Genomic DNA, 26,825 nt, shown 5'->3' on the forward strand with positions numbered 1-26,825 from the left:
CTTGAAGGCGCCTGACTCCCGGCACTGCGGCAGCATGACATGCAGCCGCCGTCATGACAGCTTGGCCGCGGACGGCGCGTAAGTCTTCCGCTTCCGGAAGTGGGCCGCCGGGCTAAGAGTATCACGTCGCCAATCTAATACATTCCAACTCTAAATGGGCTTTCTTCGGACCACTCTATTCTCTACACCTTCTTCACACCGAAGCCGGCGAAAGGCACACCTGTCTTCTCGACGATGTACTCCATGGCCTGCAATACCTTCTCGTCCTCGAAACGCCTGCCCACCAATTGCAGACTTACCGGTGCATCTCGGTAGAGCTCGGGCTCATCTGTATCACAGGAATCAGCAAAGTTGCAGACAAGTGGGTGCAATAAGAAGCATACAAAGCTTGTGGTTGAAGTCGTCCTGGTCGTTGCGTGGCTGGTAGGTTTCGTCCTTGACATCGATTGCGGGGTCCACCTCCGTGACCTGCTGCAGATTAGCATGCGTTGTCCTCGCATGACGCTCGATCCAGTGTGCCACTCACCGGGAAAGAGAGCGACGGGTAGTCCAGCAGGTTCCATTGGCTCGTGTAGCCCCAGTACTTTGCGTTGTCAATCGGCGGTGCAGCCCCCGGTCCGACCGGGCAGAGAATGACATCCACCATATCCGACCCGTCGTCCTTCGTCGCCGTGGCGTTCCAGTGCGCCGAGTAATCTGTGCGGTACTGCTCGCGCATTCTTGTGAGGCGCCAGACCTCGGTGATCGGGTACGGTTCCTTGGGTACGTAGGGATTCTCCTTCAAGATGAACGTGGAGAGAGGCCGCCACGGTTCGCCGGAAGCGTCGATTGCTGCCGCCTCCTCCCTGCCACCGTCGCTGAAGTATAGACTTGCCTAGGCATCACTGTCAGGTCGCAATCGAAGGCGGAGTTGGTATCCCAACCACGAAACAATCCCGCTCAAGGAGGCGGAAAAACAAGAGAACTTACAATGATTTCCCAAGCAAGGTCATGCTTATACGGCGTCCACTCAACTACCTCAACCCCCTCGGCCACCTTAAGCTTATCCACAAGCTCCTTCATCGCCCTCAGCACCGGCGGATGGGGCCTCACGACCCCATCGTCCCACATGACGCCGACCTTCAACCTCCTCTTCCCCTCCCCATCCCTCGGCAGCCACTCCTCATCATCCCGCCACCTCATCGGCACCAGATCGGCCTGCCTCAGCCACGGCTTCGCGTCGACCAACGTCTTGGCAAACACCTTGACGCCCTCCAAGCTCGTGCTCAGCGGGCCAATCACCGGCACGACCTGCTCCTGGCCCTTCATGGTGCCGACGCCGCCCGCGTTGGGCAGGCGGTGCGCCGTCGGCCGCAGGCCCCACACGCCGCAGTTGGCGGCCGGGCTGCGCACGCTGCCGCCAATGTCGGTGCCGACGCCGAGGGGGCTGCCGCGGAAGCCGACGAGCGCGCCCTCGCCGCCCGACGAGCCGCCGCTCGTCAGCGCGCCGTTGAACGGGTTCGTCGTGACGCCGTAGATGTTGCTCGACGTCTCCAGGTGCATCAGCGTCTGCGGCTGCGTCGTGCGCGCGTGGAAGACGGCGCCCGCCGCCCACAGCACGTCCAGGATCAGCGCTTGCTGCTTGGGCGCGTGCCCCGCCCACGCGCAGAAGCCCGCGTTCGTCGTCAGCGGCTCGCCGTCGTCGTCGGCAAACTGCATGGCCATGTGCTCCTTGACCGACACGGGCAGCCCGTGCAGCGGCCCGACGGGCTTGCCGTGCGCGGCCAGGTGCGCGTCCAGCGCGGCGGCCCGGGCCAGCGCGCGCGCGGGCAGCAGCTCCGTGACGCAGTTGGTCGCGTGCTGGGCCAGGGCGGCGCGGCGGAGGAAGGCGCGCGTGACGGCGGTGGAGCTGAGGGCGCCCGAGGCGAGGGAGGCGAGGAGGGCTTCCGGCGGCGTCTCGGTGATGGAGACCTCGTCGGCGGTGAGGAGCTGCGAGGGCAGGGCCGTCGTGTTGCGGGGCAGCGTGGCGGGGAGGGCCGGGAGCGGCGGCGACACGGCGGCCAGGGTCGCGGCACGGCGGGCTTGCAGGGCGGTTGCGACTTCTTGCCACGGCTTGCCGTTGGGGATGGGGACTGGTGTTGCCATGGTGGTGGGTAGGTAGGGGAGGCGTGTGATGTGTGTGTGTGTAGTAGTAACAGTAGTAGTAAAAGGAAGGTGTATGCGGTAAAAGGGTCAGGGTGTTGTCGCTGGTCAATGCGAGAGATGGCGGTGGGGGAATGATGTGAGAGTGCGTAGCGAGCAACAGGGCGGTGGAGTTATTTGAAGGTTCGGCATAGCGGCGACTGGGAGACGAGGTAGCAGTTGATTGATAACACCGGCTCCCGCAATGTGTTCCACAAGGCCGTATAGTGGGGTTTGAGGCTTTGATAGTCAAAGCGCTGGGGGAGATAACATGGCGGGCCCAAGCTCCTTTCCCGTTCCAGCAGGTACAGCCGACGGCTTTGTACGTCTTTTGCTTCCAAAGAGATCCCCAGCCTTCTGATTGGGACTGCGTTGCTTCTCCGTGCTCTGTGTGAGATCCTACTAACCGTATCGGCCAAGCCTTGGGTGTCAGCCAGTGACGCTTGACAAGGCCTAGGTGGTGCAGGTACGGGCGATGCAAGGATGCGAGCCGAAGAGCGGCGGGAATTCCGCCATCGGCCTATCAGCATTGCTCGACTTCGGCTTGTACACAGCTTGCAATATTTGCACCGTTATCGCTGCGGCTGTTTCTGGTTCTCAGCCTGCAGGACTTCTCGCATGAACTGTGCGCCCTTAGCAACCACGAATTTCCCAGTTCGGAAGTTATCATACTTTTATTGTCCTTCCCTACTAAATGAACTTTTAAAACCCGAAGCCAGGATTTTTGACGAATGAAATTACAGCAGTGTCTCTTCGCTCCATACAAGATTCCTCAATGCACGTCAACGCTCACTTACTGCTCTATTTTCCCCGGAAATGACCAGCAACCAAGAAAGCCAGCTCGAGAGCCTGCTTCTCGTTCAGGCGCGGGTCGCAGTAAGTCGTGTAGTTCAAGCTCAGATCATCTTCCCCAAGACCCTCGCTGCCGCCAAGACACTCAGTGACTGCGTCACCGGTAAGCTCAAGGTGCACACCGCCAAGGAAGGATCCCAGCTGTTGGTGGATTTTGAGGGCGGAAGCAACTTCAGAGAGAATGGAAGAGAAGTGACGGGTCTTGATGCCCGACTCGGTAGAACGCGTGTTGCTGCGTTTGTTGTTAGCAGTGGTAATGCTCTAGACATATCCGAACTTACCCATGCATAGGATCGCACTGCCAGACTACGACGTGGCCGCTGTTCCGCACCGCTTCGATGTGTCCACCGAGCATCTTCTCCACCTTGTCCTCACCATAGCGCGTGATCAGAGTAACCTTCCCGATCTCCTTGTCCGGGTTAACGATGTCCAGAAGCTCGATGAGCTCCTCATTTTTCATCGAAGGCCCGACCTTGATGCCGATAGGATTCTCGATTCCACGGAAGTATTCCACGTGGCCGTGCGTCAATTGGCGGGTGCGATCGCCGACCCAGAGGAAATGTGCAGACGTGTTGTACCAAGCCTTGCCGTCGTCGCTGGGAGGGACTTGGGTTCGAGTTCCAGCATTCCTTGGCCGAGGAAGACGGCGCGTAAGAGCTTCTTCGTACTCAAGCACAAGACCTTCATGGCTAGTGTATAGCTCGACAGTCTCCAGTTGGCCGGCAGTATCAGCGCCAATGGTGCGCATGAAGCGTAGCGACTCGGTGATGCTGCTGACGATCTTTGAGTACTGCGCTTGCAGCTTGTCGTCCCCAACGTGGCCGAGGCTCCAATCAAATGGATTATGCAGGTCAGCGATGCCACTGGACAGCTGTGCCCGGACATAGTTGGACGTGGCAGCGGAGTGGAAGTAGGCCTGTACAAGCCTGTCAGGATCCGGATTCCGCTGGTCCTGGGGGAAGCCGTTCAGAATGTCACCACGAAAACTTGGCATCTCAACGCCGTCGATCGTCTCCATAGCGCTTGAGCGCGGCTTGGCGTACTGGCCTGCCATGCGTGCGATACGGACGACCGGCTTGTTGGAGCCCCAAATTAGGACGAGCGACATTTGGAGCAGGAGCTTGATCTTGGAATCAATGGCGCCATCTTGGCAGTAGGAAAAGAGCTCGGCACAATCTCCACCCTGAAGTAAGAAGGCCTCGCCAAGAGCAACACGCTTAAGGTGGGTACGGAGCTTCGTGATCTCAGTGGGCGTCACAATTGGCGGAACATTGCGAAGCTTGGCAAGCGCTGGATCAAGGCCAGTGGGGTCTGGATAGCTGATGGCTTGCACGATGGGCTTTGAGCGCCAGGCTACGAGAGTCAGAACGATCCCTCAACGATATCAGGCAGGCATACATGACGGGTTCCATTCAGCCGCGGCACCGTTGGTCGAATTGGTCATTTCCAGGTCAAGAGGCTAGTCAAGCCTCGAGTCTTTCCGCACGTGCTTGTAGACAGGACTCGCGTTGCTCCACGCGGATACTTCGGCCTTCTCGTCCTGCGCCGGGGTTAGCGAAATCAAACAGAAGAAGAAGTCTTCAGCTGTACGTGTGTCTCGAAGCCTATATCTTCCTCTCTTCCACGCGCGGCCCGACAGATGGCGAGGGCGACTGTCTTCTCGGAAGGGTGCAGAGACTCGTAAAGCGCGCGGGCCTTGCGGACTTCGCGCCACACAATAACCAGAAGAAAGACGAACGCAAGAGGGACTGCAAACGAGTGCAGGCAGAGCACAGGCATGGTCAGAACAAGCGAGGGGAATGCCTTGGAGGGAAACAGGGAGAGCACGCCGTGCAGAGGTGAACGAAAAGTGACAGGTGCATGTGGGAAGTTATAGCAGCTGAAGAAACAGAGGAGGCTGAAGGAAAGCGTGGTACCTTGGTGGTGGGTGCCAGGAATGCTGGACTTGACTCGGATATGCGCGCCCCGCGAGACGCAGACACGCAGCGCAGCCGGGCAGCTGAGAGATGTTTGACGCAAACAACCGAGTTCCGGAGGAGAAGCGAGCTCAACAAGAAGCAGAGTGCGGAAGAAAGGGAGTTGCGAAGAAGAATTGGTTGGATGACTGGAAGCTGGGAAGGTGGACCGTGGCATGACGGAGCGCCGGCCGCGACCAGCCATGGGTTGGCGTGCCGATGCAAGCCGCAGCTCGCTAGCTGTGGCCGCGCCCGTCTGCTGCGAGCTCAACCCGTCCAACAACCTTCCCGCTCGACCACCCGACTCCGTATCGCACAATGGCCGAGGAACCGCAGCCCGCTGGCGTGCACGAGGGCGCCGAGCAGCCCCCCGCCCCCGCCTCCGCCGAGGATCGCAAGGCCCAGGCGGCCATGTCGACCATGGACGCCGCCCAGCGCGACGACGACGGCGCCCCGAAGAAGAACGTCGACACAGAGGCTCTGGGTAAGGCTATGAAGAACCTCGACGTGAAGGAGCAGAACAAGGCGCAGGAAGTCAAGAAGGCCGTCAAGGTCGATCCTGCAGATGTGACGCTGCTGGTACAGGCCCCGTCGCTTTAGGCTTCGCGTGCAGCTGCTGACGCGCTTCGTTTGCAGGTCGAGCAGTTGGAGTTGACCAAGCCTAAAGCGACCGAGCTTCTGAAGGCTCACGACGGCAACACGGTGAAGGCAATGGCCGTCTTCATCGGAGCTTCCGCTTGAACTCCGGCACGAGACCGACGCATCCATTACGACGCAATGAATTGCATGACAAGGAACAATCTGCTGCGGATATACCGACGCGCCTTGAATACTGAAGCGCTACTTCTGAACGCTGTCCGCTAGACGATCTAGAATAAATCAATCCCTCAGAGTTCAAGCCCAGCCCCGACGACTACGAATACGGTGGTAGTGGATTGGAGTGATAGATGCACAGCCACACTACGTCGCCGAAGCATATCTGTTCATCTACAGTATGTGAATTGGATGTGTCGGTAGTCTGTGACTGACTCCTCAGATGACCCGGACTCTTAAGATCGTAACTGGATTTTCTAGGTCGAGGCCGTTGAGTTGTTCACCTGCTGATCACACAGACAACCGAGTAATTCAAAGAAGGCTAGCCCGAAGGAATATGTCGCTAAAAATAGGCAGTGAACCGCTCTGTGGCTCATCACAACAAACTGAGCTTCTTCTTGAGCACCGGCACTTTAACTTCTCTTGTGCGACGATGCCTTTCCATGGAGCTCCTTCCAGAAAGAGACGGAGTCGCACCAACCGTCATAACGATCGGCCGTCGGGAGATGCTTCACAGCACTTCTCTCTCAAGCAGGCCCACTGATTACCACGGTATCTGGAGTCCCTTCTAGACATGCGGGAGCGGCAGGAAGCGAGCGAGCTTACTCTCCATGCAGAATCACCGACGTCTCCCATCTTGTAACCTATTCCTGATGCCCTCAGGCCTCCGGCTCCGGCTTTGCTGCCATTTCCTGCACGACGGATCTTCGTCATTCTGGCGTCTTATGCCGACTCAGCCCCATTATTGGACCCGCATGACGAATCCGCCTAAAAGCGGTTGCGAACACGGGCTTCGCTGATGATGATGGCTCTATCATGGCGCATAGCAGATTGTTTTCCCGGCAGACACCACCTTCCCTTTACTGCGCTCCTACTTTCAATTTTGGCGTCCGATGCATCGAAGGCAAGCGCTGCCATCGGCCGTCGTTCGGAGCCTTCCCCCACCCTGTTTCAGGAAAGTCGTTGATGTTTCACAGGCCATCCACCCACCAAACACTTGGCAGGGGCAGGCCGGTGATGGATAGAACCGTTTGCTGGACGGGTTCCGCCGCTGGGCGCGTCCTTCTATTTCTATGTTTCTCCCTTTTCTTCACTCGCGGAGAACAGGGTTGGCTACACGGCTGCCGAGCGGATGGGGCGTCTTCGGCATTATTCGTCGTAGCAGGCCGATGCCGCGTCCGTGAGCTCAGCATCCCGTTCCAGTCGCGCCCGGCATCGGCTGCGGTGCGGGTTACCGGATAAAACCTGCCAAGCCTATGGCTCGTCGCAGGGAGCGCCCGCTGGGTCTGAGCGCCGGCTATAAACAAACGCCTCCGCGGGAACGGCACACGCTCTGGACAATTCGCCCCTGGCGCCTTTCCGGATTTGAGGCCTGTTAATGCCGAAAGAGCTCTCTCATATCGGCGGGTGGGCCTGTAGCTATAGGGCCAAATCCAGCGCGATGCGGGCCGGATCCCACTGTCGAATAATCCCACGAATGTCGCAAAATCGCACCGCTGCTCCGCGGTGGGATTATCTGTGGCTTGCACGTAAACGGGAAGTGCTTTGCCCAGAAGGCCAAGCATACTCTATCTCCGGTCCCTAGGAATCCCGGCCCACCCTCCGCTGGATCGTGCGTCGCCAAGCTTACTCACACCCCAACCTTAAAACATCCGGCATAAGGGACAGGGATTCAGCGTGCGTGGATTGGCCGACTCCTTTATTGTTCGTCTTGTGTGACAGAGCACCAGCCAGGATTCTGACCGGGTGGCTTTCGAATCACCAGCGCACTTTCGTCCAACCCACCGGATGCTTGCGCGCCATGTGGGAGCAAGATGCTTCGGGCTGCTTTCTCCCGAGCCCGGACGAGCAGCTCCCTCTTTGAGCCTGGCATCGCTACAATCGCCATCGGCTGCACCCCAGATTTTGCCTGTGCTTGCAGAAGTCTGTCCAGCCTTGCCGGGCTGGCTCTTTCCGCCCGGATGTAAAGCCTAGTTCTGTACACACGTGCCGGAAATTGTACTGTTCTGGAGCTGTTCCCTGCAGCGTCCTGCAAGAATGGCCCCGCTCGATAAACTAGCGAGCGGTGGTGTTCTGAAACATCAACCCTACGCCCACTACCGCCCGCTCCCGCACGCTCCTGATTTGTGGAGCATGTTTACAGATGCACCCCAACATCCTTTTTTTCCGTACCGAGATGAGCCACTGCCTCTCACGGGCCAAGGTGCCTGAAGGTCCCTGTGTTGTCTGGATAGGCGCCACACTCTCTCCACACGCATAGAAGACTACAAAAGCAGGGGCTGGGACTGCCATGCTTTAGTTGTTCGTCACGGCTCTTTCACCCTCGCAAACCTTGTTCCTCACAGAAGGGCACCGCCACAATGGCACACTTTGCTCTATTCTTGACCTTCCTTTCTCTTTTCACGTCCTCAGCGCTAGCCGCCTTTGGCGTCACCAAATCGTCTTCCAGCTATGTCGTTGACGCAGGCTCGTCCAATCCGTTCATTGTCACCATTTCGAGCAGCAGCTGTGACATCACTTCCATCAAGTACCGTGGGGAGGAATTCCAATACTCCGGCAAGGGCTCTCACATCTCCTCTGGCCTCGGATCCGCGACCGTGAGCTCGGAGATTGTCGACAGTATGTGGATCCATGCCCAATCCTTGTCTCTTGCGCCACTGACAGCCTACAGGCAACATCGCCAAGATTACCTGCGCTACCAGCACTTTGACCCACTACATCATTGTGAAGTCTGGAGAGAGTGCCCTGTACATGGGCACTTACTTCAGCGAAGAGCCTTCGATTGGTGAAGCCCGCTTCATTGCCCGCCTTGACAACTCGAAGCTTCCTCTGGAATATCCATTTGGCGTTGATTCGACGACTGCCGACAGTACCAGCACGGTCGAGGGATCGGATGTCTTCGTCGTGGATGGCCAGACCCGCAGCAAGTTCTACTCCAGCCAGCGCTTCATCGACGACAAGGTGCAGTGCGTGTACCGCGACGACGATGCGATCCACGCTTGCATGATCCTCCAGCCTCTTTCCTACGAGGGATCCAGCGGCGGTCCCTTCTTCAGGGACATCAACAGCAACAATGCCGGCGACTCGACGAACCTCTACTTCTACATGAACTCGAACCACGCACAGACTGAGAGCTACCGCATGGGCTTCCACGGCCCCTACCAGCTGCAGTTCAGTCGCTCCGGTGTCCCTAGCACCTTCGATGCGTCGTTCTTCGAGGACCTCAACCTGCAGGGCTACGTCGCTACGTCTGGCCGTGGCTACGTCAAGGGTACTGCTTCGGGAGTGGACAGCAAATTCGCGAAGGTGGTCCACTGGTACAACGACGCTGCCCAGTACTGGGCCACGGCCGCTTCCAACGGCGGTTTCACGTCGCCCGCCATGAAGCCCGGCACGTACACACAGGTGCTGTACCAGGACGAGCTCAAGGTCGCGACCGACTCGGTGACGGTGACGGCGGGCTCGACGGCCACCAAGAACATCGCGTCCACTTTCTCGCTCCCTACGACGCTCTGGACCATCGGCGACTGGGACGGGCAGCCGGAGGGTTTCCGCAACGCGGACAAGATCGAGCGCATGCACCCGTCGGACAGCCGCATGAGCAGCTGGGGCCCGCTGACATACACGGTCGGCTCGAGCGCGCTGACGGACGTGCCCATGGCTCTCTGGAAGGGCGTCAACGCTCCGCTGACGATCAAGTTCACGCTCAGCTCGTCGCAGACGGGTGCGGCCACGCTCCGGATCGGCACCACGCTCGCCTTCGCCAGCGGCCGGCCGTCGGTCAAGATCAACAGCTACAGCCCGTCGGCACCGAGCGCGCCCACCAAGATCGACTCGCGCGGCGTCACGCGCGGCACGTGGAGGGGCCTCGGCGAGATCTACACGTTCAACATCCCGGCCGGCAACCTGGTGTCCGGCTCCAACACCATTACCATCGACTGCATCTCGGGCAGCTCGGGCGACGCGTACCTCGCCCCCAACTTTGTAAGTTCCCGCACGTCGCGCGGCGCAGGAAGAGGCAGGAGGGCTAACCGCGCAAACAGATCCTCGATGCCATCGATCTCTACCTCAACTAGAGGGAGTGGGGCGCGGAGAGGGCCTTTTAAGCTTCTGGCTGTACATAGTTTATACCTTGCAATGAACATACATTTACCTGCGCTTGCCATTGCTCGTGATGCGATGGCCACGACTTGCAAGCTTCTGGCTATACGTAGTTTATGCGTTGCAATGAACATACATTTACCTGCGCTTGCCATTACTCGTGATACGACGGCCACGACTTTTGGGTGGCTGAGAGCAGCCGCGACCCCGGTCGTGCATGGATTACGTCATCAGCGCGCGTGCTCCGTGCGCAGGCTGAGGCGACGCGGCTGCGGTCCAGCCAGCGAGCAACCACATCACCGCTCTTTCGGCCATGCGTCTCGCCCAACTCTGAAAACTCTTTTCTCTGGGCAAGCGCTGCGGCTCTCTCCTATCGCGCCAACGCCAGCGGGACTGTTGCGCCAGCGCCGGAACTCTCGGTCAGCTCTTGACCTTTCGCCGTCATGCATTTATACGGTGCCATCCAGGCGCCGCTGGCCACACCCACCAATAACACTGTCGGAATCCTGGGAAACCATTCCAAGGTGCGTTGGAAAGGAAATGGGCCTCGCGCGAGAATTGAAACCGCTTGGATTGCTTTGCTGACCCGTCAAGGTTCCCGAGGCCGGCGGCAGCCATCGCAACAAGTCCTCGTCCTTCTACAGCCTGGTCCTCACCCTAATCCCTTCAGTTCTTGCGGCCTTCGTTCTGCTTAGCATTTTCGTGTTCGTCCGAAGCAAGCTCCGCCGCCTATACGCTCCGAGAACCTTCATCGACACCCTAACAGAGCAGTAAGTCAGAGTGCAACCTTTCAACGCCGAACACCCTCTCACCATTGCCTAGAGAGAAGACTCCGGCCGACTCAGACAAGCCATTGGCTTGGCTCAAATACTTCACTACTTTTGAAGACACCGATCTTCTCAACTGGCAATCCCTCGACGCCTACCTCTACGTGCGCTTCTTCAAGATCATCGTTGTCACGTGCTTCTTCGGCTTCTTACTCGTTGGATCTGTTCTGATTCCCGTCAATGCCACTGGAGGAGGCGGCCAAAAGCAACTCGACCTCTTGTCCTTCAGCAATGTTGCCGACCCAAGGCGCTACTGGGCTCATGCCATTGTTGCCTGGGTCTTCTTTGGTAAGCGCCAATGCTTCCGTCCCCTCCTACCCGATACTGAACAATCCAGGCTTCGTTCTATTCATGATTACCCGAGAGACCATTTTCCTCATCCACTTGCGTCAGGCCTATCTGCTTTCGCCCTGGAACTCGAGCAAGATCTCTTCCAGGACTGTGCTCTTCACTTCCGTGCCCAAGCACTACTGCGACAAGGAAAAGATCAAGGGCCTCTTCGATGAAGTCAAAACAGTCTGGCTTGTCGAGGATTTCAAAGAGCTGGAGGACATGGTCGAGAAGATGGACAAGACCGCCATGAAACTGGAGGCCGCTGAGATCAAACTCATCAGAGATGCCAACGCGAAGAGGTTGAAGATGGTCAAAGACCCTAAAGCGAACCCTGACGATCACGACACAGACCACTGGCTGGCTGTTACGCGCCGCCCAAAGCACAGACACGACAAGTTCAACTTTATCTGGGGAAACAAATTCGACACCATCGCTGAATGTCAAGAGGACTTGCGTAAAATGATCCCGTCGGTCCAGGCCGCCCAAAAGCTGCGCCTCGACGGCGACTCCAAGCTTCTTGGTGCCGTGTTTGTCGAGTTCGAGACGCAGTCGGCTGCTCAGGCCGCCTTCTCATTGGTCTCCTTCAACCATCCGGAGCGCATCGTTCCCCGCCAGGTCGGAGTTCACCCCAACGAAGTTCTGTGGAAAAATTTGCGTATGTCTGACTGGGAGGCGCTTGGCCGGAAACTACTGGCTTTTGCGTTTGTCATTGTTCTGACCATTTTCTGGGGTGTTCCCGTCGCCGCTATTGGTTCTTTCTCGAACGTGAGCTATCTTGCGAAGAAATACACATGGCTCGCCTGGCTCGACCGCCTCAGCGAAACGCAGCTGGGGCTCTTGACTGGTCTTGTGCCTGCGTTGCTGCTGTCATTGCTGCAAAGCTTGGTTCCTCGCTTCTACAGATGTAGGTGTCGACCGTCACCTCGAGTGCAAACTTACTGACTGGTTCGCAGACATTGCCAGGCAGTCTGGCGCGGTGACTCTTTCCCACGTCGAACTGCGTACGCAGACATATTTCTTCGTGTTCTCGCTGATCCAGGTCTTCCTCGTCACCACCTTTTCGTCTGGATTAACGGCTGTCATTGGTCAAATCGCACTCGAGCCTAGTTCGGCACCTACTCTGCTGGCCGAGAACCTCCCCAAGGCGTCCAACTTCTACATCTCGTATTTCGTCCTGTATATCGCCATTAGCGCTGTGCAGGTTTTCAACCCTCTTGGCCTGTTCTGGAACGAAATCCTGCCTCGTATCTGGCCGTACTCCACACCTAGAGAATCATTCATCAAGTATGTGGCGCTGGACACTCCTGGATACGGATCGGAGTGCGCCAAGTGGACGAACCTGGCAGTCATCGCCATCAGTTACTCCTGCATTGCACCGTTGGTCCTTGGGTTCGCCACTGTCGGCTTTGGCTTCATTTACCTGGCAATGCGCTACAACTTCTTCTACGTCTTCACTACCGAGATCGACACGAAGGGTGCCTTCTATGCGCAGGCACTTCAGCAGCTAACCGTCGGCATTTATATCGCCGAACTCTGCCTTATCGGCTTGTTTTCGACTCGCGTTACTAGCAACGTGAGCGCCAATGGGCCGCTCATCCTTATGGTTGTCTTGTTCGCTCTCACCATAGTCTACCAGTATCTCATGCGTGAGACGCTCACGCCACTCACCGAACTCCTGCCTCGCAACCTGCTCGCAGAGACCGAGGCTGACTACGAATCCCGCCTCTCATCCGACTCCGCCTCCTCTTCGAACTCCCCGAACGGCAGCAACAAGAAAGACGGAAAGAACAAGAACAAAAACAACCCCGGAGACGAAGCCTCCAGCCAGCACCCGAGAACGCAACCGCTCCTGGCGCCCGACCATATCGCGCGCTCGGGCCGTGCCCAACACCGCGCCGGCTCGATGCACCACCCGGCGCGCATCAACGACCTCTACGGACACGAAAAGTACAAAAAGGTCAAGGATAATTTCCAGCGCTGGTTCGCGCCGCACTCGCAGTCGCCCGCGGCGCTGGCGTCGACGCTGCACCCGTCGCTACGCGAGCCGGTGCCCCCGTACCCGGAAGCAATCGCCAAGCTGGCCTTCGTTAACCCCGTCGTCACGCGCGAGCCACCGACGCTGTGGATCGTGCGAGACGAGATGCGCATCAGCGAGCGCGAGATCGGCGAGGCGCGCCGGGAGGTCGACGGGCTGGACGTTCGGGACGACGGCGCGTGGCTGGACGAGAAGAACGCAGTGCAGTGGGAGAAGGAGCGTTTGAGGGAGATGCCCTTGTGGCATGGGAGGGTGGTGTATTAGTGGTAGTTTGTTGGATTGATGTGGGCTGGAACCTTGTGTGCGCGTCACAAGGGAAGAAAGCGTTTGGGTATAGACGGACGGAAGGCATGGCGGGCGGGTGTGGGTGTAGGTTGTGCTGCGTGTATGTGAAAATTGTTGGTTATGGCGTATAACATTCTTAATGAGATTATCCTGATCCCTGTACTTGGAAGACCGCAATGCCCAGCTCCGATCCGGAGAGAAAGGCACTACTCGTTCCGGAAACAGACGGCATGATGAAGTGATTGGCTGATCGATTTTCTGTCTCTCTCAAGACTCCCTTCTGTTTCTTCCCTTTTCACCGACTTTTGTTTCCCTCCGCTCCTTACTCAGTCGAGTGCAACAGCAGCAACAACTTTCCCTTTTTCAGAGATATTCTACCGCATAACCAACCACAATTTCCCCACACACCGACTTCTCTCGGAGATCAAAAAAAAAAATTTGATTGGGAGCCGAAAAACAAACACGAACATCCCCCCCCCTCCTCCTCCCTTTGCTCGATCAAAACTCCCCACCCATCCAAGCCGGCACATACCTGCTGCTAGCCGGCACAACACCGTCGCCATCGCCATGGCCACCACCGAGGGCTGCCCCGGCCGCCCCTCCCCCTCCCCCTCCCCCTCCCGATCTAAACGCCAAATCAGCAGCCTTCACCCCCTGCTTCGTCTTCGGAGAAGGAGGAGAAGCGATAGAAGAAAAAGGAGACGTAGTAGGGGGAGGGGCCGGAGCCCTCCACAGGTACCGCGACGCGGGGTGGTCGTCGGCGGGCAGGCGGCGGCCGCGGACGCCCGACAGCGTCTCGCGCAGGGTGGCGCCGGGCGGGAAGGGGTAGGCGTCGTGGAAGGCGCCGCGGCGGCGCAGCTCCGGGATGAGCAGGTCGATGACGTCGGTGAAGGAGCCGGGGAGGATGGCGTAGGCCTGTTTGTTTTTTTGTTATTAGTATTTATTGTTGTTGTGGCTATGTATATATGTGTGTGTGTGTGTGAAATGGTGAGAGGGATTGGGGATGGGGGTCAGGAAAGAAAGGGGGGGGGGGGGGGGGGGGGGAAATACTCACGATGTTGAAGCCGTCCACATCCGCCTCGTCCATCCAGCGCTCCAGCTCGTCGGCGACCAGCTCGGGCGTGCCGACGACGGTGCCGCCCAGGCCGCCGACGACGAGGTGCTCGGCCAGGACCTTCTTGGTCCAGCGGCCGACCTTGGGCTGGTGCTTGCCCAGGCCCTCCATGTAGCTGCGGATGGCGTTGGTCTGGACGAGGCGCAGCTCCTCGTCGTCGGCGTACGCGGCCATGTCGTAGCCGGTCCAGCCACCAAAAAGCGCCAGGGCGCCGTCGACGTCGCCGTGGGCCGCGTACTCGGCGTACTTGCGCTCGGCCTCGGCCTGCGTGGCGCCCAGCACGACGCACATCTTGGCGATGACCTTGATGGCTTTGGGGTCGCGGCCGTGGCGGGCGGCCTGCTCGCGGACGCTGGCGACGCCGCGCGCGCAGGCGGCCGGGCTGTGGCCCGAGACGAAGACGGCCTCGGCGTGCTTGCTGGAGAAGGCGGTGCCGGCGGGGCTGGTGCCGGCCTGCATGATGACGGGCACGCGCTGCGGCGACGGCTGGCAGATGTGCGGGCCCGGCACGGTGAAGTGCTTGCCCTCGTGGTGGATGGGCCGCACGCGGTCCGGGTGCGTGTAGATGCCGCGCGCCCGGTCGAGCGCCACGGCGTCCTCGCGCCACGACGACTGGAAGAGCTTGTACATGACTTCCATGTACTCCTCGGCCATGGCGTAGCGCTCGTCGTGCTCGGGCTGCGCCGCCCGCCCCAGGTTGCGCGCTGCCGAGTCGAGGTAGCCCGTCACGACGTTCCAACCGCAGCTGGTTGGTTTTGCTCGTATCAGCGTCTTTCGTCTTTCGGTTCCTCCCTATTGGTCCGTTCGTGGAGAGTGGACTCTCAATCGTGACGGCCAAGTACAATGGGATGGGATGTGAGGAAAAGAAAAGAAAAGAAACCTGGCAACTCACCGTCCCTTGGTCAAATGATCCAGCGTGCTCAGCCGCCTCGCAAGGTGGTAGGGCTGCTCGTACGTGGTGCTGACGGTGACACCGAATCCTATGTGCTTGGTGGCTGCAGCCATGGCGGGCACCACCTGGATCGGCTCGTTGACCGGCCACTGCGCGCCCGACCGCACCGCTTCGTCCAGGCTGTTCTTGTACACGTCGTAGCCGCCCAGTACGTCTGCAATGAACATGGCGTGGAAGCCGCCCGCCTCCAGCGTCTTGGCCAGCTCCACCCAGTGCTCGATGTCGTTGAAGTTCATCGACTTGTCGTCCGGATGCCGCCATAGTCCTGGCGACTGGTGGCCGCTGCCTGAGTTTGTGAGATTTATTTCACGTAAAGCAGCTGGGGTTAGGAATTGGAAGTGGAGGAGAGGGGGAGTTTAAACATGGTATGCCGGGTACAAGACAAACTTACACATCTCGACAAAAGCGTTCAAAATCATCTTTTTCTTCGGCGGCGCCGCGCCATTGACGTCGCCATTGGTGTGCGGCACATGGCCGTTCGTCTCGGGTGCCGAAACCATGGCGTCGCTTTTGCGCAACCAGCGATCTTCAATTTGGAGCGTCTTCCTGTATGGGTCTCCAAGAGACGCCAAAAGCCAATCAATAACGCGTCGCTGTGGCGGCGTAGGCGCAAGTCAATTGGATAGGGTCCAAAAGTTGCTACAGCGCCACTGAAGGCGACGCGAGAAGCAAAGAGGGGCCGGGGAAAAAGAATTGAGGGGTACGGTTTTCGACTCAACCGTCAGATCGGAAACCAGAGCTCCGGGTTACGCGGGGCTTAAGAAGCAAGCAACAGTGCATGGTGTAGATGACGACACCGCACGTGATTCTTGCACCATCTTTGGCAGGCCAAGATGAGTCGTGGTCAGCGTTTTTCGACCCACAAGGCGCTGTCGGCTATCCTGCGACATAACGGAAAGTGGGATGGTGTCTTGGGCTTCTGTAGGCTGGCTGCGTTGAGGCGTCTTCTCCGCCGTCGCCGATCCATACCCGAATAGGCAATTCGGTATTGGTTAATGTTGCTCGTTGCACGGCTCTGCCGAGTATAAACACGCATGCGCTCGAGTGCAAAGATGAAAATACATGTGGCATTTGAGAAATCACTTTTCGGTGTGTTGACAACAAACAGCGGTACGGCTTCTCTTCTGATCTCCACTTACTCAAGAAACCACCCTCCTCTTCGCCCTAATCCTAATGTCCTTGACTGGCCTCATCACGCCCGTCCCCGGCTTCATATCCGGCACCTTCCATGCCGAGCCATCGGCCGGCTCGAAGTCCCACAAGCTCGCCACCGACGCTACGACGCCCAGAATCTCCTTCTCGGCGAAGGTTCTACCCTTGCATATGCCGGTGCCCATGCCCCAGGGCTTGAGGCTGCCGTAGCGTGCGACGCGCTTGCCTGTGGCCTCGTCCGTCTCGATGAAACGGTCGGGCACGAACTTGGTCGGATCCGCGTAAACGGCGGCGCTGCGCTGGTTGATGCCGAGTGGCACGGTGATATATGTGCCCTGTGCCAGGTGGTGTGTCTGCTCACCATCAGCGATGGTGAGGTCGCGGCCGACGTAGCGTAGGCAGGATGGCTCGTTGGCATGACGGAACGTCTCGAGGTAGGCGCTCTTCAGCAAGGGGCAGTCGCGCGACAGGCCGGGGTAGTCCATCTTGCTGATGCGTGCGTGGTGCGTAGCGTCGTCGGTGGTGAGCTGGACATAAGGGGCGATCTCCTCGCGGATGGCGTCGAGTAGGCCGGGAGTCGCGTAGACGTAGACAACGAACCAGTAGATGAGCGGCTGCGTGTTGGCGTTCTGGCCCCAGAGCAAGCCCATATCGATGTCGCCCCGGTGCCGATACGAGACGCCGTTGGCCATGTACGCCTTGCAGCGGGCGAGGGCAACTGGGCCCACATCCGACATGTCACAGTCGAGGGACTCATCGCCCTCGATGTGCTTCTCGATCCGCTCGTACAGCGACCACATGGCTTCAAGAACGCGGGTCCGCGCGGCGATGCCTTCCTTCAGGGACCGGATGGGGGCCCATTCCGGGATGCCGACCATGCGGAGCGGGAAGACTACGTTGTCGAAATGCCAGAAGTCATCGATGAGACGGGGATTGCGCTTGAGGAAATCGGAGCCGTACAGCAACGGGATGGCGATGGTGGTGCCGTAATTGCGGATCAGATTCTCAAGACCGACTTCCACGATACCAGGCTGCGTCGATGTTTCGGGCTGGAGCAGCTTGTGATTTGCAGACCGCTCCCACGGGTTGAGATGATCTGGATTGTCGGAAAAAGTGACAAGGTTGTAAGTTTTGGCGCCAACGTCTGCTTTTTGGATTGCTTCTAGGGCTGCAGCTTCGTTGACGAAGCCCTTCTCGACGGCGGCGAACAGGTCTTTCTTGCAACGATTCAGGCCATCGCGCATCTCCTTGCAGTCCTCGCCGCCGAAGACGCGGATGGTGATGGTGTAGCCAACGGGCTCATGGTCCAGGGTATGGAATGGCTGGGCAAACAGCCGCTCGACCCCTTTCAGATTATGGATGACCTGGTGCTGCGCAGTGATGCCAAACAGAGAACCGCCGTAGCGGCGGAAAAGAGAACTGCACGCAGGCTGATGAGAGGGCGCAGGGCAGGAGATTGCGGAATGGTCAGCTTACAGCAGCTTTAGCGCCACACCGTCGGCCACGAGACACGTGCTTGCGACAAAAATCTCAATGGGGATCCATGTGGGCATGACCCGGTCCTTCCTGGGGCGGTCGAGGAGGCGGTATGCGAGGGCGGCGACGAACAGGGCTGCCAGCACCTTGGTGTACGAGACTCCGGCCGTGGCCGCGGGCTGGGTGGAATTGCTTAGGGTGCGTGGCGTGTCCATTGGGGCTAGCGAGAGACAACGGTAGGGGGCAGACGAAAGGAAGGGAAACGAGAGTGGAAGGAGAGGCGATGGAAAAGCATTAAAAAGGACCAAGCATGGCAGTGAAGTCGACCAGCGGAGAGGAAGGGGAGCGAAAGCGAGGCTTCAACAGCGCGTTTCATGGCCGAGGCGTGCACGGACTCGTGGTCCGACGGGCTTTCTGCTTCCATCCATGGTCCCCTTGGCCGGCGCCGCTCCTGCCATGATAAGCTTCTAGGGAGGCGGCTCAGGGAGGCGTGGCAGCCCGGCCAATCGCCTCGCGCTTCGTGCCCGTTGCAGCAGCCGCGTTTGCCCCAGTGCGCCCTGCGTGCCTGCCTGAGCCCCGGATCAACCGCGCGGCAAATCCCGGAAAGAGATCGGCGACGGCCACCTGTTTTCAATTCCATCATCCCAATCATGCCTTTGTAAACGCAAGCGTGGCCAAAGCTGCTTCGGGGGCCGCGGCCTCCACGCGGACCGACACCAAGACGGAGACGGATACAGCGTTACCCGATTGTGCTCCGTGTGCAGTCCCGGCGTTTACGTCTTGCCGATCCCTCAAACGCATCGTTGCCCAATTCGGGCCCCGGCCATCTGTGCAATTGTTGGATTGCAATCGCTGTAGCTTGGACCGAAAACTAACCCAGATAGGCAAGAGAAATCAGCCTTGTCTAGCACTACAAAACCCTTCACTTGGATGATTTCCAGCGGTGCCGTACATGCCGAGTCCATCTCAAGCTTCTGCCACTCCAAGAGAATCTGCATATCCCCGCTGCAACTGTTCCGGAAACAATACTGCCAAGTGGGAGTTCGCCGACGACTGTGCCACAAAGCCACCGCCCCCGGCTAGTGCCCGAAAGGTGACACAAGACTACCACCTACTCGTTTGAGCATTTAGGAAATAGAACAGCTGTGAAGTCCCGAGGCGGAATTCTGAATCGAGTACGCCCGATTCTAATAGACGTCCAATAATGATCAATTTGGCACAACACTGTGTACAATACAACAAATGAGAACAAAATCGACTAACATAACTAAACGAGGAATATTCGTAAATCGTAATATCATCCTCTACCTCAACCCCTTTCTCCCACACCCACACCATAGCGGGTGACAAATGAATCGGCCCTTGAGCTCGACACACTTTCTATATAGGCAGCCGAATACAAGACCCGGATGCAAATGTGAGACTTAAACATGCACATTTACGTCCGGATCTTGTATCCAAGTGTCCATAAATTACGACGATGACGATGCTGCAGTATCGATCCATCCACCTACCTACCAATGCCGCGGCCCAAACGTCTCCCCGTCCGCAACCACCTTCTGCACGGCGGAGCCGTCGTAATCCATCGTCTCAATAACAGTATTTCCCCACCACTGCGGCGGGCTCACCTGGGGCAGCAGCAGGGCGAAGAAGATGACGATGGTGCTCAGGGCGAGGCCGGAGTCGAGCGCGGCCGAGGTGATGTAGTTGTACGTCATCCACCAGCCGCGGGCGCGGCGGCGGACGAGGCGGTTGAAGACGAGGCCGACGATGCCCCAGGACCAGTAGATCAGCGGGGTGGCGGGGGGCATGTAGTTGAGGTTGCCGAACATGACGGGGGCGTTGAGGTAGCGGGCGGGGGAGTGCGGGAACCTGCGGGCGAGGACGTAGAAAATTACGGGAGCCGCCGCGCCGATGAGCCAGAACCACTGCAGGCCGGCGTAGGTGGCGTCGGCGGAGAACATGCGGGCGGGGCCGATGGCGCCCCAGATGATGCTGGCGTTGAAGAAGACGCGGCCGTTGGGGCAGGTGAAGCGCGCGCTCTGGGCCGACGTGCAGATGCCCTTGATGGCGCCGAACGCCCAGTCGAGCACCGCGATCTGCACGATGGAGCCCCACACGGTCGCGACCCCTTGCGCCCAGAAGACCGTCTTGGGCGGCAGCTTCATGTAGTGCGCGAGCTTGAGGTCCTGCGTGTACAGCAGCCCCTGGTACATGGTGATGTAGCCGATCGTCTTGAAGCACATCATGGCCAGCGGCCGCCCCGGCAGCATGTAGCCGACGACGAACTCGGCGAAGACGTTGAGCCCGATCTGCACGTTCGTGATGGCCCACACCATGCCGATCGGCACGAACCACACGGCCGCGATGAGCAGCGCGACGATGTACGCCCACCATGTGAGCCCGGTCGGGTATCCGAGCACGGTGCCGAAGCCCATGGCCAGCATGACGACGCCGAGCGCCCAGAACCACCAGTCGGGTGCCTCGGCGTATTTCTTCATCAGCCTCATGTGGATGTCGTCCTCCTGGTTGCGCGCTGCCTTGGCCCGGTACCAGATCTCGCGCCAGTGATAGAGCCCCGTGTGCACGATGGTCGCTACGATGGTCGCGAAGCTGAGCCCGTAGCACATGGCGAACGTTGTTGAGAGGAAGATGGGCGAGTACGCCTTGTACTTGGCTTCGTCGAAGTTGTAGTCCGGCGTCAGGATCTGGCTGACATTGTACGGGCTTCCCGTGTTGTCGTAACTGTCCGAATCGCTCATTGGAAGATACTCCGAGTACCAGGACTTGGTGTAGTGAATGCCGAGGGGCGTGATGATTTGGAAGACTACGAGGCCGATGAGCGTGTTGGCGATGGCATGCCAGGGAGGGATCAGCGGTGATTGTATGTAGGACGTAATGTACGTCCAATCGAACGTGATTGGGATGAGTGACAAGCCACTGTATCCGCCGAAGAGTTGGTTGATCACAGGGCTTTGGGGCTTGATCCACGTAACAAAGGCGAACACGCTAAGTCCTTGCCAGATGAATCCTGGGAACCAATACCAAACGAAGCCGCCGATGACAACGTACAGGAACCACTTGTACCTGGTGATGGACCAACCGTTCGTCTCGCCCGGATCGGGCTTTTCAGAGCCTCTCTTGTGCAAGGTGAAGAACAAGGCACAATTGGGCAGTGTCTGCGGGAATATCATGGCGGCCGGATAAACAAGGAAACGGCGAAAGGTGCCTGCGAGTCCAAAGCCGAGCATCTGGGTGACGAGAGTGAAAAGCAGGTTGAAGCCCCAGCCAAGGTCGTATCCGTAGAATCCACGCAAAGCTTCAATGGTGTCGGTACTGTAAGCAACTCCGTTCCCAAACGTTACGTTCGCCATGATTGTGATTAGAGTGTGCTCTTTGACGTTGAACGGCCCAGGATTGAGGCTGAACTTCAGACCAAACACATTGAACTGACGCGAAGGCATCGTCTTCTCCCAGAGCTTTCCGACAGGGAACGAGATGCTGGAGACGTTAGAAGCGCATAGTGGAGGAGTAGTTGCACACATACAGCTGAGCAACAATGGAAGTGATAGTTATGCTAGGATTGCGCAGGTTGAACAGCATATTGAGGCCGCTTCCGATAGTGGTGAAAATGAGACCGATAACCCATGCTCTGATGGTGTTGCAAGGAAGAGTCTCGTCGTCGGTGTTAGGGACGGCCGAGGCGACTTCGGGGTAGGGTGAATTTTCTCCGAGGTCCTGGTCGAGGTGGATCTCAGCCTCCTCGTCGCCCTTCTTAACAGCAGCCTCGATAGCATCGCGCTTGTCGGATTCCAGGTTTGGATCCCATCTAGGAGCAATCAGCCTTCACTTTTTTAGTTAGCTGGCACAATACTCTACCGGTGCAAGGCGTTGAAGGCTTTGAGGTCCTTTTCAGCCTCAGCAGCCCTGGCGTGCTCGTCACTGTCGGCAGCTGTAGCAGTGGCTGTAGGCGCTTTGTCCTCGAGTGTGTTGAGAGTGATTCCATCCGTGTCTCGACGGGTAATCGGCCAGGGCTTTCGAAAGCTGGGCATCTTCGCGGTCAAGGATCAAATCGCCAAAGGTTGGCGTACATGAAACGGCAGATGTGCAGGTATATAAGCTGGCAACGGAAAAAGATAAGGGTCGCTCAAAGATGCATGGAATGTTACCTCGACCGGGGCACGCTCTACTGGCGATCGCTTACCGTTCCACCATGGTGGTATCTAGGTGCCACGCTTGCCACACGCGAGACACTTTGGTTGCTTAAAAGGGAAGGAGAGATCGGGGTAGCATGATAGGGCGAGTTCCAGGGCCGATGAAGACAGCGTACGCGCAGGCTGTGACGCGGCAGAACAGGAGGCAAAGTCGCTGTCGGAAACATGGTCGGAGACCAGGGTGGAAGCCATGGAGAAAAGTTTATTTCCCAATATTTGGTACAGTATGTAACAAGATTTGGGGCGCTCTGGGCCCCAATCAAGCACTGGACCAGAGCTGATGGCGGGTGCTTGTCTGGCAGACCGCACACATGATGGGTCGAATCGAAGTGGAGCAGCGGCTGATAAGCACCATGGCAAGATATGGTGAGGACCGTGCCGTGCATGGGTGGGCTGGTCGATGTGTGCGGAGGAAGATAGCCGTGTTTGAGACACCCTTTGGTGTATGAGGAAACTACCCCGCTCGTCCAGTCTGCTGTACCACCTCGTCTAAAGGGCCGTGGATCAACCATCCGTTCGGCTAGCTGTGGCCAGTACCGTGGCCGGGACGTATTGAAGATGCGGCATGGGAGCTGCCTGTTTGGTCCGGGATCGATGCATGTTCCACCCCCACCCTTCCAAAAGCCGTTCACCCGTCGCATCTCGCATCCCAGGCCATCGGATTCGCCGTCATGGAGTGCAGGGTTGCCCTGGCTCTTATCGTTGAGAGCTTCAATGCTTGAAGTGTGAAGTCGCCGGGTGAGCGTCGGGAGTGCGGGGGACGCGCCTTTGAGTATCTACGCCCGAACCATCTCCGGCGGCGACGATTGCGGAGATGGCGCATCCCAACTTTTCCGCGTCACCAGCACGGCAGCTCACGACAGCATCCATGGCAGCATGGTAGCTCCAAGCCAAGTTCTCCGGAGCGCTGCAGCCACCGCTGCCAAATCATGGTCCGGCACTCTTAAGCTGCCCAAGTCGGCCTTCCCGCCGCGCCCGTCCAACTCGCCCGACCTGCTCCGTCAGTGCACCGACGACCTCTACGCATGGCAGCAGTCCGCCGACCGCCCGACCACGGCCGATTTCGTCTTCCATGACGGCCCGCCCTACGCCAATGGCAGCCTGCACATCGGACACGCCCTGAACAAGGTCTTGAAGGACCTCATCTGCCGCTTCCACGTCGCCCAGGGCAAGCGCGTGCACTATGTCCCCGGCTGGGACTGCCATGGCCTGCCCATTGAGCTCAAGGCTCTGCAGGCCCTGGGCAATCCGGACCGTGACCAGCTGAGCCCCGTCGAGGTGCGCCAAGCTGCCCGCCGCCTAGCTGAGCGCACCGTCGAGGAGCAGAAGGAAGGCTTCAAGAAATGGGCCATCATGGCCGACTGGGACCGCGCTTACAAGACCATGGAGAAAGGCTTCGAGATGCGCCAGCTGCGCATCTTCAGGGAAATGGTCGAGAAAGGTGCGTCTGCCACGGATACCGTGCGCCCAGAAGCTGACTGCCGTCTAGGTCTCATCTATCGTCAGTTCAAGCCCGTCTACTGGTCGCCCTCGTCTGGAACCGCTCTTGCCGAGGCAGAGCTCGAGTACGATGATAACCATCATTCAACCACCGCATACGTCAGCTTCCCCATCACCAAGCTCCCGCCGAGCTTGGCCGCCCGTGTCGATGTCGCAAAACTGGGTGCTCTGATCTGGACTACAACGCCTTGGACCCTGCCCGCTAACAGGGCGATTGCGGTGCACTCTAACTTGGAATACTGCGTGGTGGAAATGTCTCGGCATACGGCTACCGGTGATCGCCCCAGTCAGTTTCTCATTGGCAAGGATCGTTTCGATGCGCTTCAGGAAACCTTGAAAACCGAACTCAAGGTCCTTGTGGACGCAATACCAGGCTCTGAGCTCGCTGGTCAGACCGAGTATGCGAATCCGCTGGAACCTGATCAGTTGAACGCTCAGCCCATCATACATGCCGATTTCGTGTCTGCCGCTTCTGGCTCTGGTCTCGTTCATTTGGCTCCGGGTCACGGTATGGACGACTATAACGTCTGCAGGTCTATTGGTATTGACGCGGCTGCGCCCGTGGATGACAAGGGGTGCTTCACCAAAGAGGCTCTTCCCGGTCAAGCCTACCGTATTGCCGGCCTCCCCGTCCAGGGAGAGGGCTCGATGGCCATTCTGGAACTGCTCAAGACCATGCCGAAAGATCCTTTGGTTGCCGTGGAGGAAATCACCCACAAGTACCCCATCGACTGGCGGACTAAGCAGCCAGTAATCATCCGTGCGACTGAGCAATGGTTTGCCGATGTCGAAGGGATCAAGGAAGGTGCCCTCGAGGCGCTTGAGGACGTCGAATTCCATCCGAAATCCGCAAGAGCCCGTCTGGAGAGCTTCGTCCGTGGCCGCAGCCAGTGGTGTGTCTCACGTCAACGAGCTTGGGGTGTGCCCATTCCAGCACTGTATGAGAAGACAGAGGGTGGCGGTCTCAAGGCGCACATGACTGGGAGCTCGATCGAGCATATCATGAAGACTATTGAGCAACGCGGCATTGATGCTTGGTGGACTGACGCTGAGGATGAATCTGCTTGGATTCCCGAAGGCCTTACTGGCTCCTTCGTCCGCGGAAAGGACACTATGGACGTGTGGTTTGATAGTGGTACTGCGTGGACGTTGCTCGATCCTCGGCCCGGACAGCCCGTGGCCGACGTCTTCCTTGAGGGAACCGACCAACATCGAGGCTGGTTTCAGTCTTCTCTTCTCACCCACATTGCTCACCAGAGTGTGAAGGCGGAGGCCGGAGACAAGTCCACACCCCCAAAGTTCCTCCCACCGTTCAAAACGCTCATCACGCACGGATTCACTCTCGACCAAGACGGCAGGAAGATGAGCAAGTCCCTCGGCAACACCATCCTGCCCTCTCAAATCATGGACGGCTCCATCCTCCCGCCCCTCAAGCTCAGGAAAAAGCAAAAAGGCGGCGGCGGCAACGCCGGCGCAAATGCCGGCGGCAAGAACCAGGAAACCTTCGACGCCATGGGGCCCGACGCCCTCCGCCTCTGGGTCGCCAGCAGCGACTACACCAAAGACGTCATCATCGGCCAGCTTAGCCTCGCCGCCGTCAACCAATCCCTGCACAAGTACCGCGTCACCTTCAAATGGCTGCTCGGCGTCCTCTCCGACTTCGATCCATCCTCCTCCTCGACCTCAACATCGACGACGACCACGGTCCCCAACCACTGGACCCTCGTCGACTCGATCGCGCTGCACCAACTCTCCCGCACCGCGCACGCCGTGCACGCGGCGTACGCGGCGCACGAGTTCCACCGCGCCGCGGCGGCGCTGTTGCGCTACACGACGGCGGAACTATCAGCGTTCTACTTCGAGACGCTCAAGGACCGCCTCTACGCGGGCACGCCCGCGGACCGCGCCGGCGCCCAGGCCGTCCTGCACAGCGTCCTGCACGAGCTGCTCGACATGCTCGCGCCCGTCTGCCCGCTGCTGGTCGAGGAGATTTGGGCACACGCGCCGCCGGCGGTAAAGACGAAGGAGGGGGAGAACGGCAAACCCGGTCGCAGGACGTGGACCCCGTTCGTGGCGCCGACGTGGGATGAAGGGCCGCAAGCGGCGCGGGTGGAGCAGGCCATGGACGTCTTGGCTGCGGCGGGCGGAGCCGTCAAGGCCGCCCAGGAGGAGGCGCGGCATGCGAAGTTGATGGGCGGCGGGCTGGGGTGCGAGGTCGTCCTGAGGCTGCCCGCGCCGCCCGCTGCTGCTGCTGGTGGTGCTGGCGCGGACGCCGCCGCCGTCGTCGCGGATGTCCTGTGCGAGCGCATGGAGGAGGATCTGGCGGCGGTGTTTGTGGTCAGCGGGGTCAAGGTCGTCGTCGGTGGTGCTGCTGCTGGCGAAGATGAGGCGGTCGAGGGTGCCGAGTGGGTGTTCAAGGCCCCGTTCGAGTTACCCGGCGGCCAGGCCGTCGCAGAGGTGCGGCCCGCGAGGCAGTCCAAGTGTCCGCGGTGCTGGCGCTACGTCGCCCCGAGCGCGGACGTGTTGTGCGGGAGGTGCGAGGGCGTGGTGAGGGCGTAGGGATGGAGGAGAGTATATATATATAAAAAGGGGGGAAATCGAACGGTGTGGAAGACAGTATGTAAGACGTGGCCGTCTCTTGTATTTGTAGAGCGTTGGTATGAAATCTAGATATATAACTGACATGGGAGCTCGATGGGATGTGAAGACACGAGGGTTTCCCAAGATCGTCGAGCTGCATGCTATGCCAAGATCTGTCTGCCTTGTAAGATCTTATGAGCACAAGTCATCATCCGTAAGCTTAGCCCCACCTCGACGCTTCATTCCCAAAATCTCCACTGACCTACAACACTATTCCATAAAACCCAACTCTTCGTTTCGTAGTCCAACATTCGATTTGAATTTTCCAAGCCTTCATCGCACTCGTACCATCGCTCTGTTGCTATCAGTCCAGCTCAGCCTTAACCCGGCCTCGCTCGGCCGTATCCAGCTTCGCCCGGCCTTGCTAAGAATCGTGGTCTGCACCATCGGCGATCTAAAAATGTAATCTGACGAAG

General features: G+C 58.7%; 9 protein-coding genes across 9 annotated transcripts; 4 read left to right on the plus strand and 5 right to left on the minus strand.

Annotated features, from left to right (window-relative positions):
* Positions 1–182: 182 nt before the first annotated feature.
* On the minus strand, positions 183–2,124 carry SLS55_001493 (uncharacterized protein; the record flags this gene model as incomplete). The annotated part of the gene is made up of 4 exons (XM_066772987.1): positions 183–328; positions 384–468; positions 527–874; positions 970–2,124. The coding sequence occupies 4 exons, from the start codon at positions 2,122–2,124 to the stop codon at positions 183–185; spliced, it is 1,734 nt and encodes a 577-aa protein (XP_066635554.1).
* An 837-nt stretch (positions 2,125–2,961) lies between these two features.
* Positions 2,962–4,791, minus strand: ARO8_2 (Aromatic/aminoadipate aminotransferase 1; the record flags this gene model as incomplete). The annotated part of the gene is made up of 3 exons (XM_066772988.1): positions 2,962–3,244; positions 3,294–4,351; positions 4,786–4,791. 3 exons carry the CDS (start codon positions 4,789–4,791, stop codon positions 2,962–2,964), a joined length of 1,347 nt encoding a protein of 448 aa, XP_066635555.1.
* A 494-nt stretch (positions 4,792–5,285) lies between these two features.
* Positions 5,286–5,708, plus strand: SLS55_001495 (uncharacterized protein; the record flags this gene model as incomplete). Its single annotated transcript, XM_066772989.1, has 2 exons — positions 5,286–5,546; positions 5,604–5,708. 2 exons carry the CDS (start codon positions 5,286–5,288, stop codon positions 5,706–5,708), a joined length of 366 nt encoding a protein of 121 aa, XP_066635556.1.
* A 2,432-nt stretch (positions 5,709–8,140) lies between these two features.
* SLS55_001496 (uncharacterized protein) lies at positions 8,141–9,856 on the plus strand (the record flags this gene model as incomplete). Its single annotated transcript, XM_066772990.1, has 3 exons — positions 8,141–8,399; positions 8,452–9,764; positions 9,824–9,856. 3 exons carry the CDS (start codon positions 8,141–8,143, stop codon positions 9,854–9,856), a joined length of 1,605 nt encoding a protein of 534 aa, XP_066635557.1.
* A 468-nt stretch (positions 9,857–10,324) lies between these two features.
* Positions 10,325–13,340, plus strand: PHM7_1 (phosphate metabolism protein 7; the record flags this gene model as incomplete). Its single annotated transcript, XM_066772991.1, has 5 exons — positions 10,325–10,405; positions 10,476–10,651; positions 10,704–10,996; positions 11,046–11,945; positions 11,995–13,340. 5 exons carry the CDS (start codon positions 10,325–10,327, stop codon positions 13,338–13,340), a joined length of 2,796 nt encoding a protein of 931 aa, XP_066635558.1.
* Positions 13,341–13,683: 343 nt separating this feature from the next.
* On the minus strand, positions 13,684–15,927 carry SLS55_001498 (uncharacterized protein; the record flags this gene model as incomplete). Its single annotated transcript, XM_066772992.1, has 5 exons — positions 13,684–13,719; positions 14,145–14,276; positions 14,416–15,220; positions 15,368–15,713; positions 15,819–15,927. The coding sequence occupies 5 exons, from the start codon at positions 15,925–15,927 to the stop codon at positions 13,684–13,686; spliced, it is 1,428 nt and encodes a 475-aa protein (XP_066635559.1).
* Positions 15,928–16,566: 639 nt separating this feature from the next.
* On the minus strand, positions 16,567–18,270 carry SLS55_001499 (uncharacterized protein; the record flags this gene model as incomplete). Its single annotated transcript, XM_066772993.1, has 2 exons — positions 16,567–17,998; positions 18,056–18,270. The coding sequence occupies 2 exons, from the start codon at positions 18,268–18,270 to the stop codon at positions 16,567–16,569; spliced, it is 1,647 nt and encodes a 548-aa protein (XP_066635560.1).
* Positions 18,271–19,569: 1,299 nt separating this feature from the next.
* SLS55_001500 (uncharacterized protein) lies at positions 19,570–22,107 on the minus strand (the record flags this gene model as incomplete). Its single annotated transcript, XM_066772994.1, has 3 exons — positions 19,570–21,556; positions 21,603–21,884; positions 21,935–22,107. 3 exons carry the CDS (start codon positions 22,105–22,107, stop codon positions 19,570–19,572), a joined length of 2,442 nt encoding a protein of 813 aa, XP_066635561.1.
* A 1,038-nt stretch (positions 22,108–23,145) lies between these two features.
* Positions 23,146–26,328, plus strand: ISM1 (isoleucine-tRNA ligase; the record flags this gene model as incomplete). The annotated part of the gene is made up of 2 exons (XM_066772995.1): positions 23,146–23,710; positions 23,759–26,328. The coding sequence occupies 2 exons, from the start codon at positions 23,146–23,148 to the stop codon at positions 26,326–26,328; spliced, it is 3,135 nt and encodes a 1,044-aa protein (XP_066635562.1).
* Positions 26,329–26,825: the final 497 nt, after the last annotated feature.

This window comes from Diplodia seriata, assembly GCF_021436955.1.
Source record: "Diplodia seriata strain FDS-637 chromosome Unknown scaffold_2, whole genome shotgun sequence".
Taxonomy (NCBI): Eukaryota; Fungi; Ascomycota; class Dothideomycetes; order Botryosphaeriales; family Botryosphaeriaceae; genus Diplodia; species Diplodia seriata.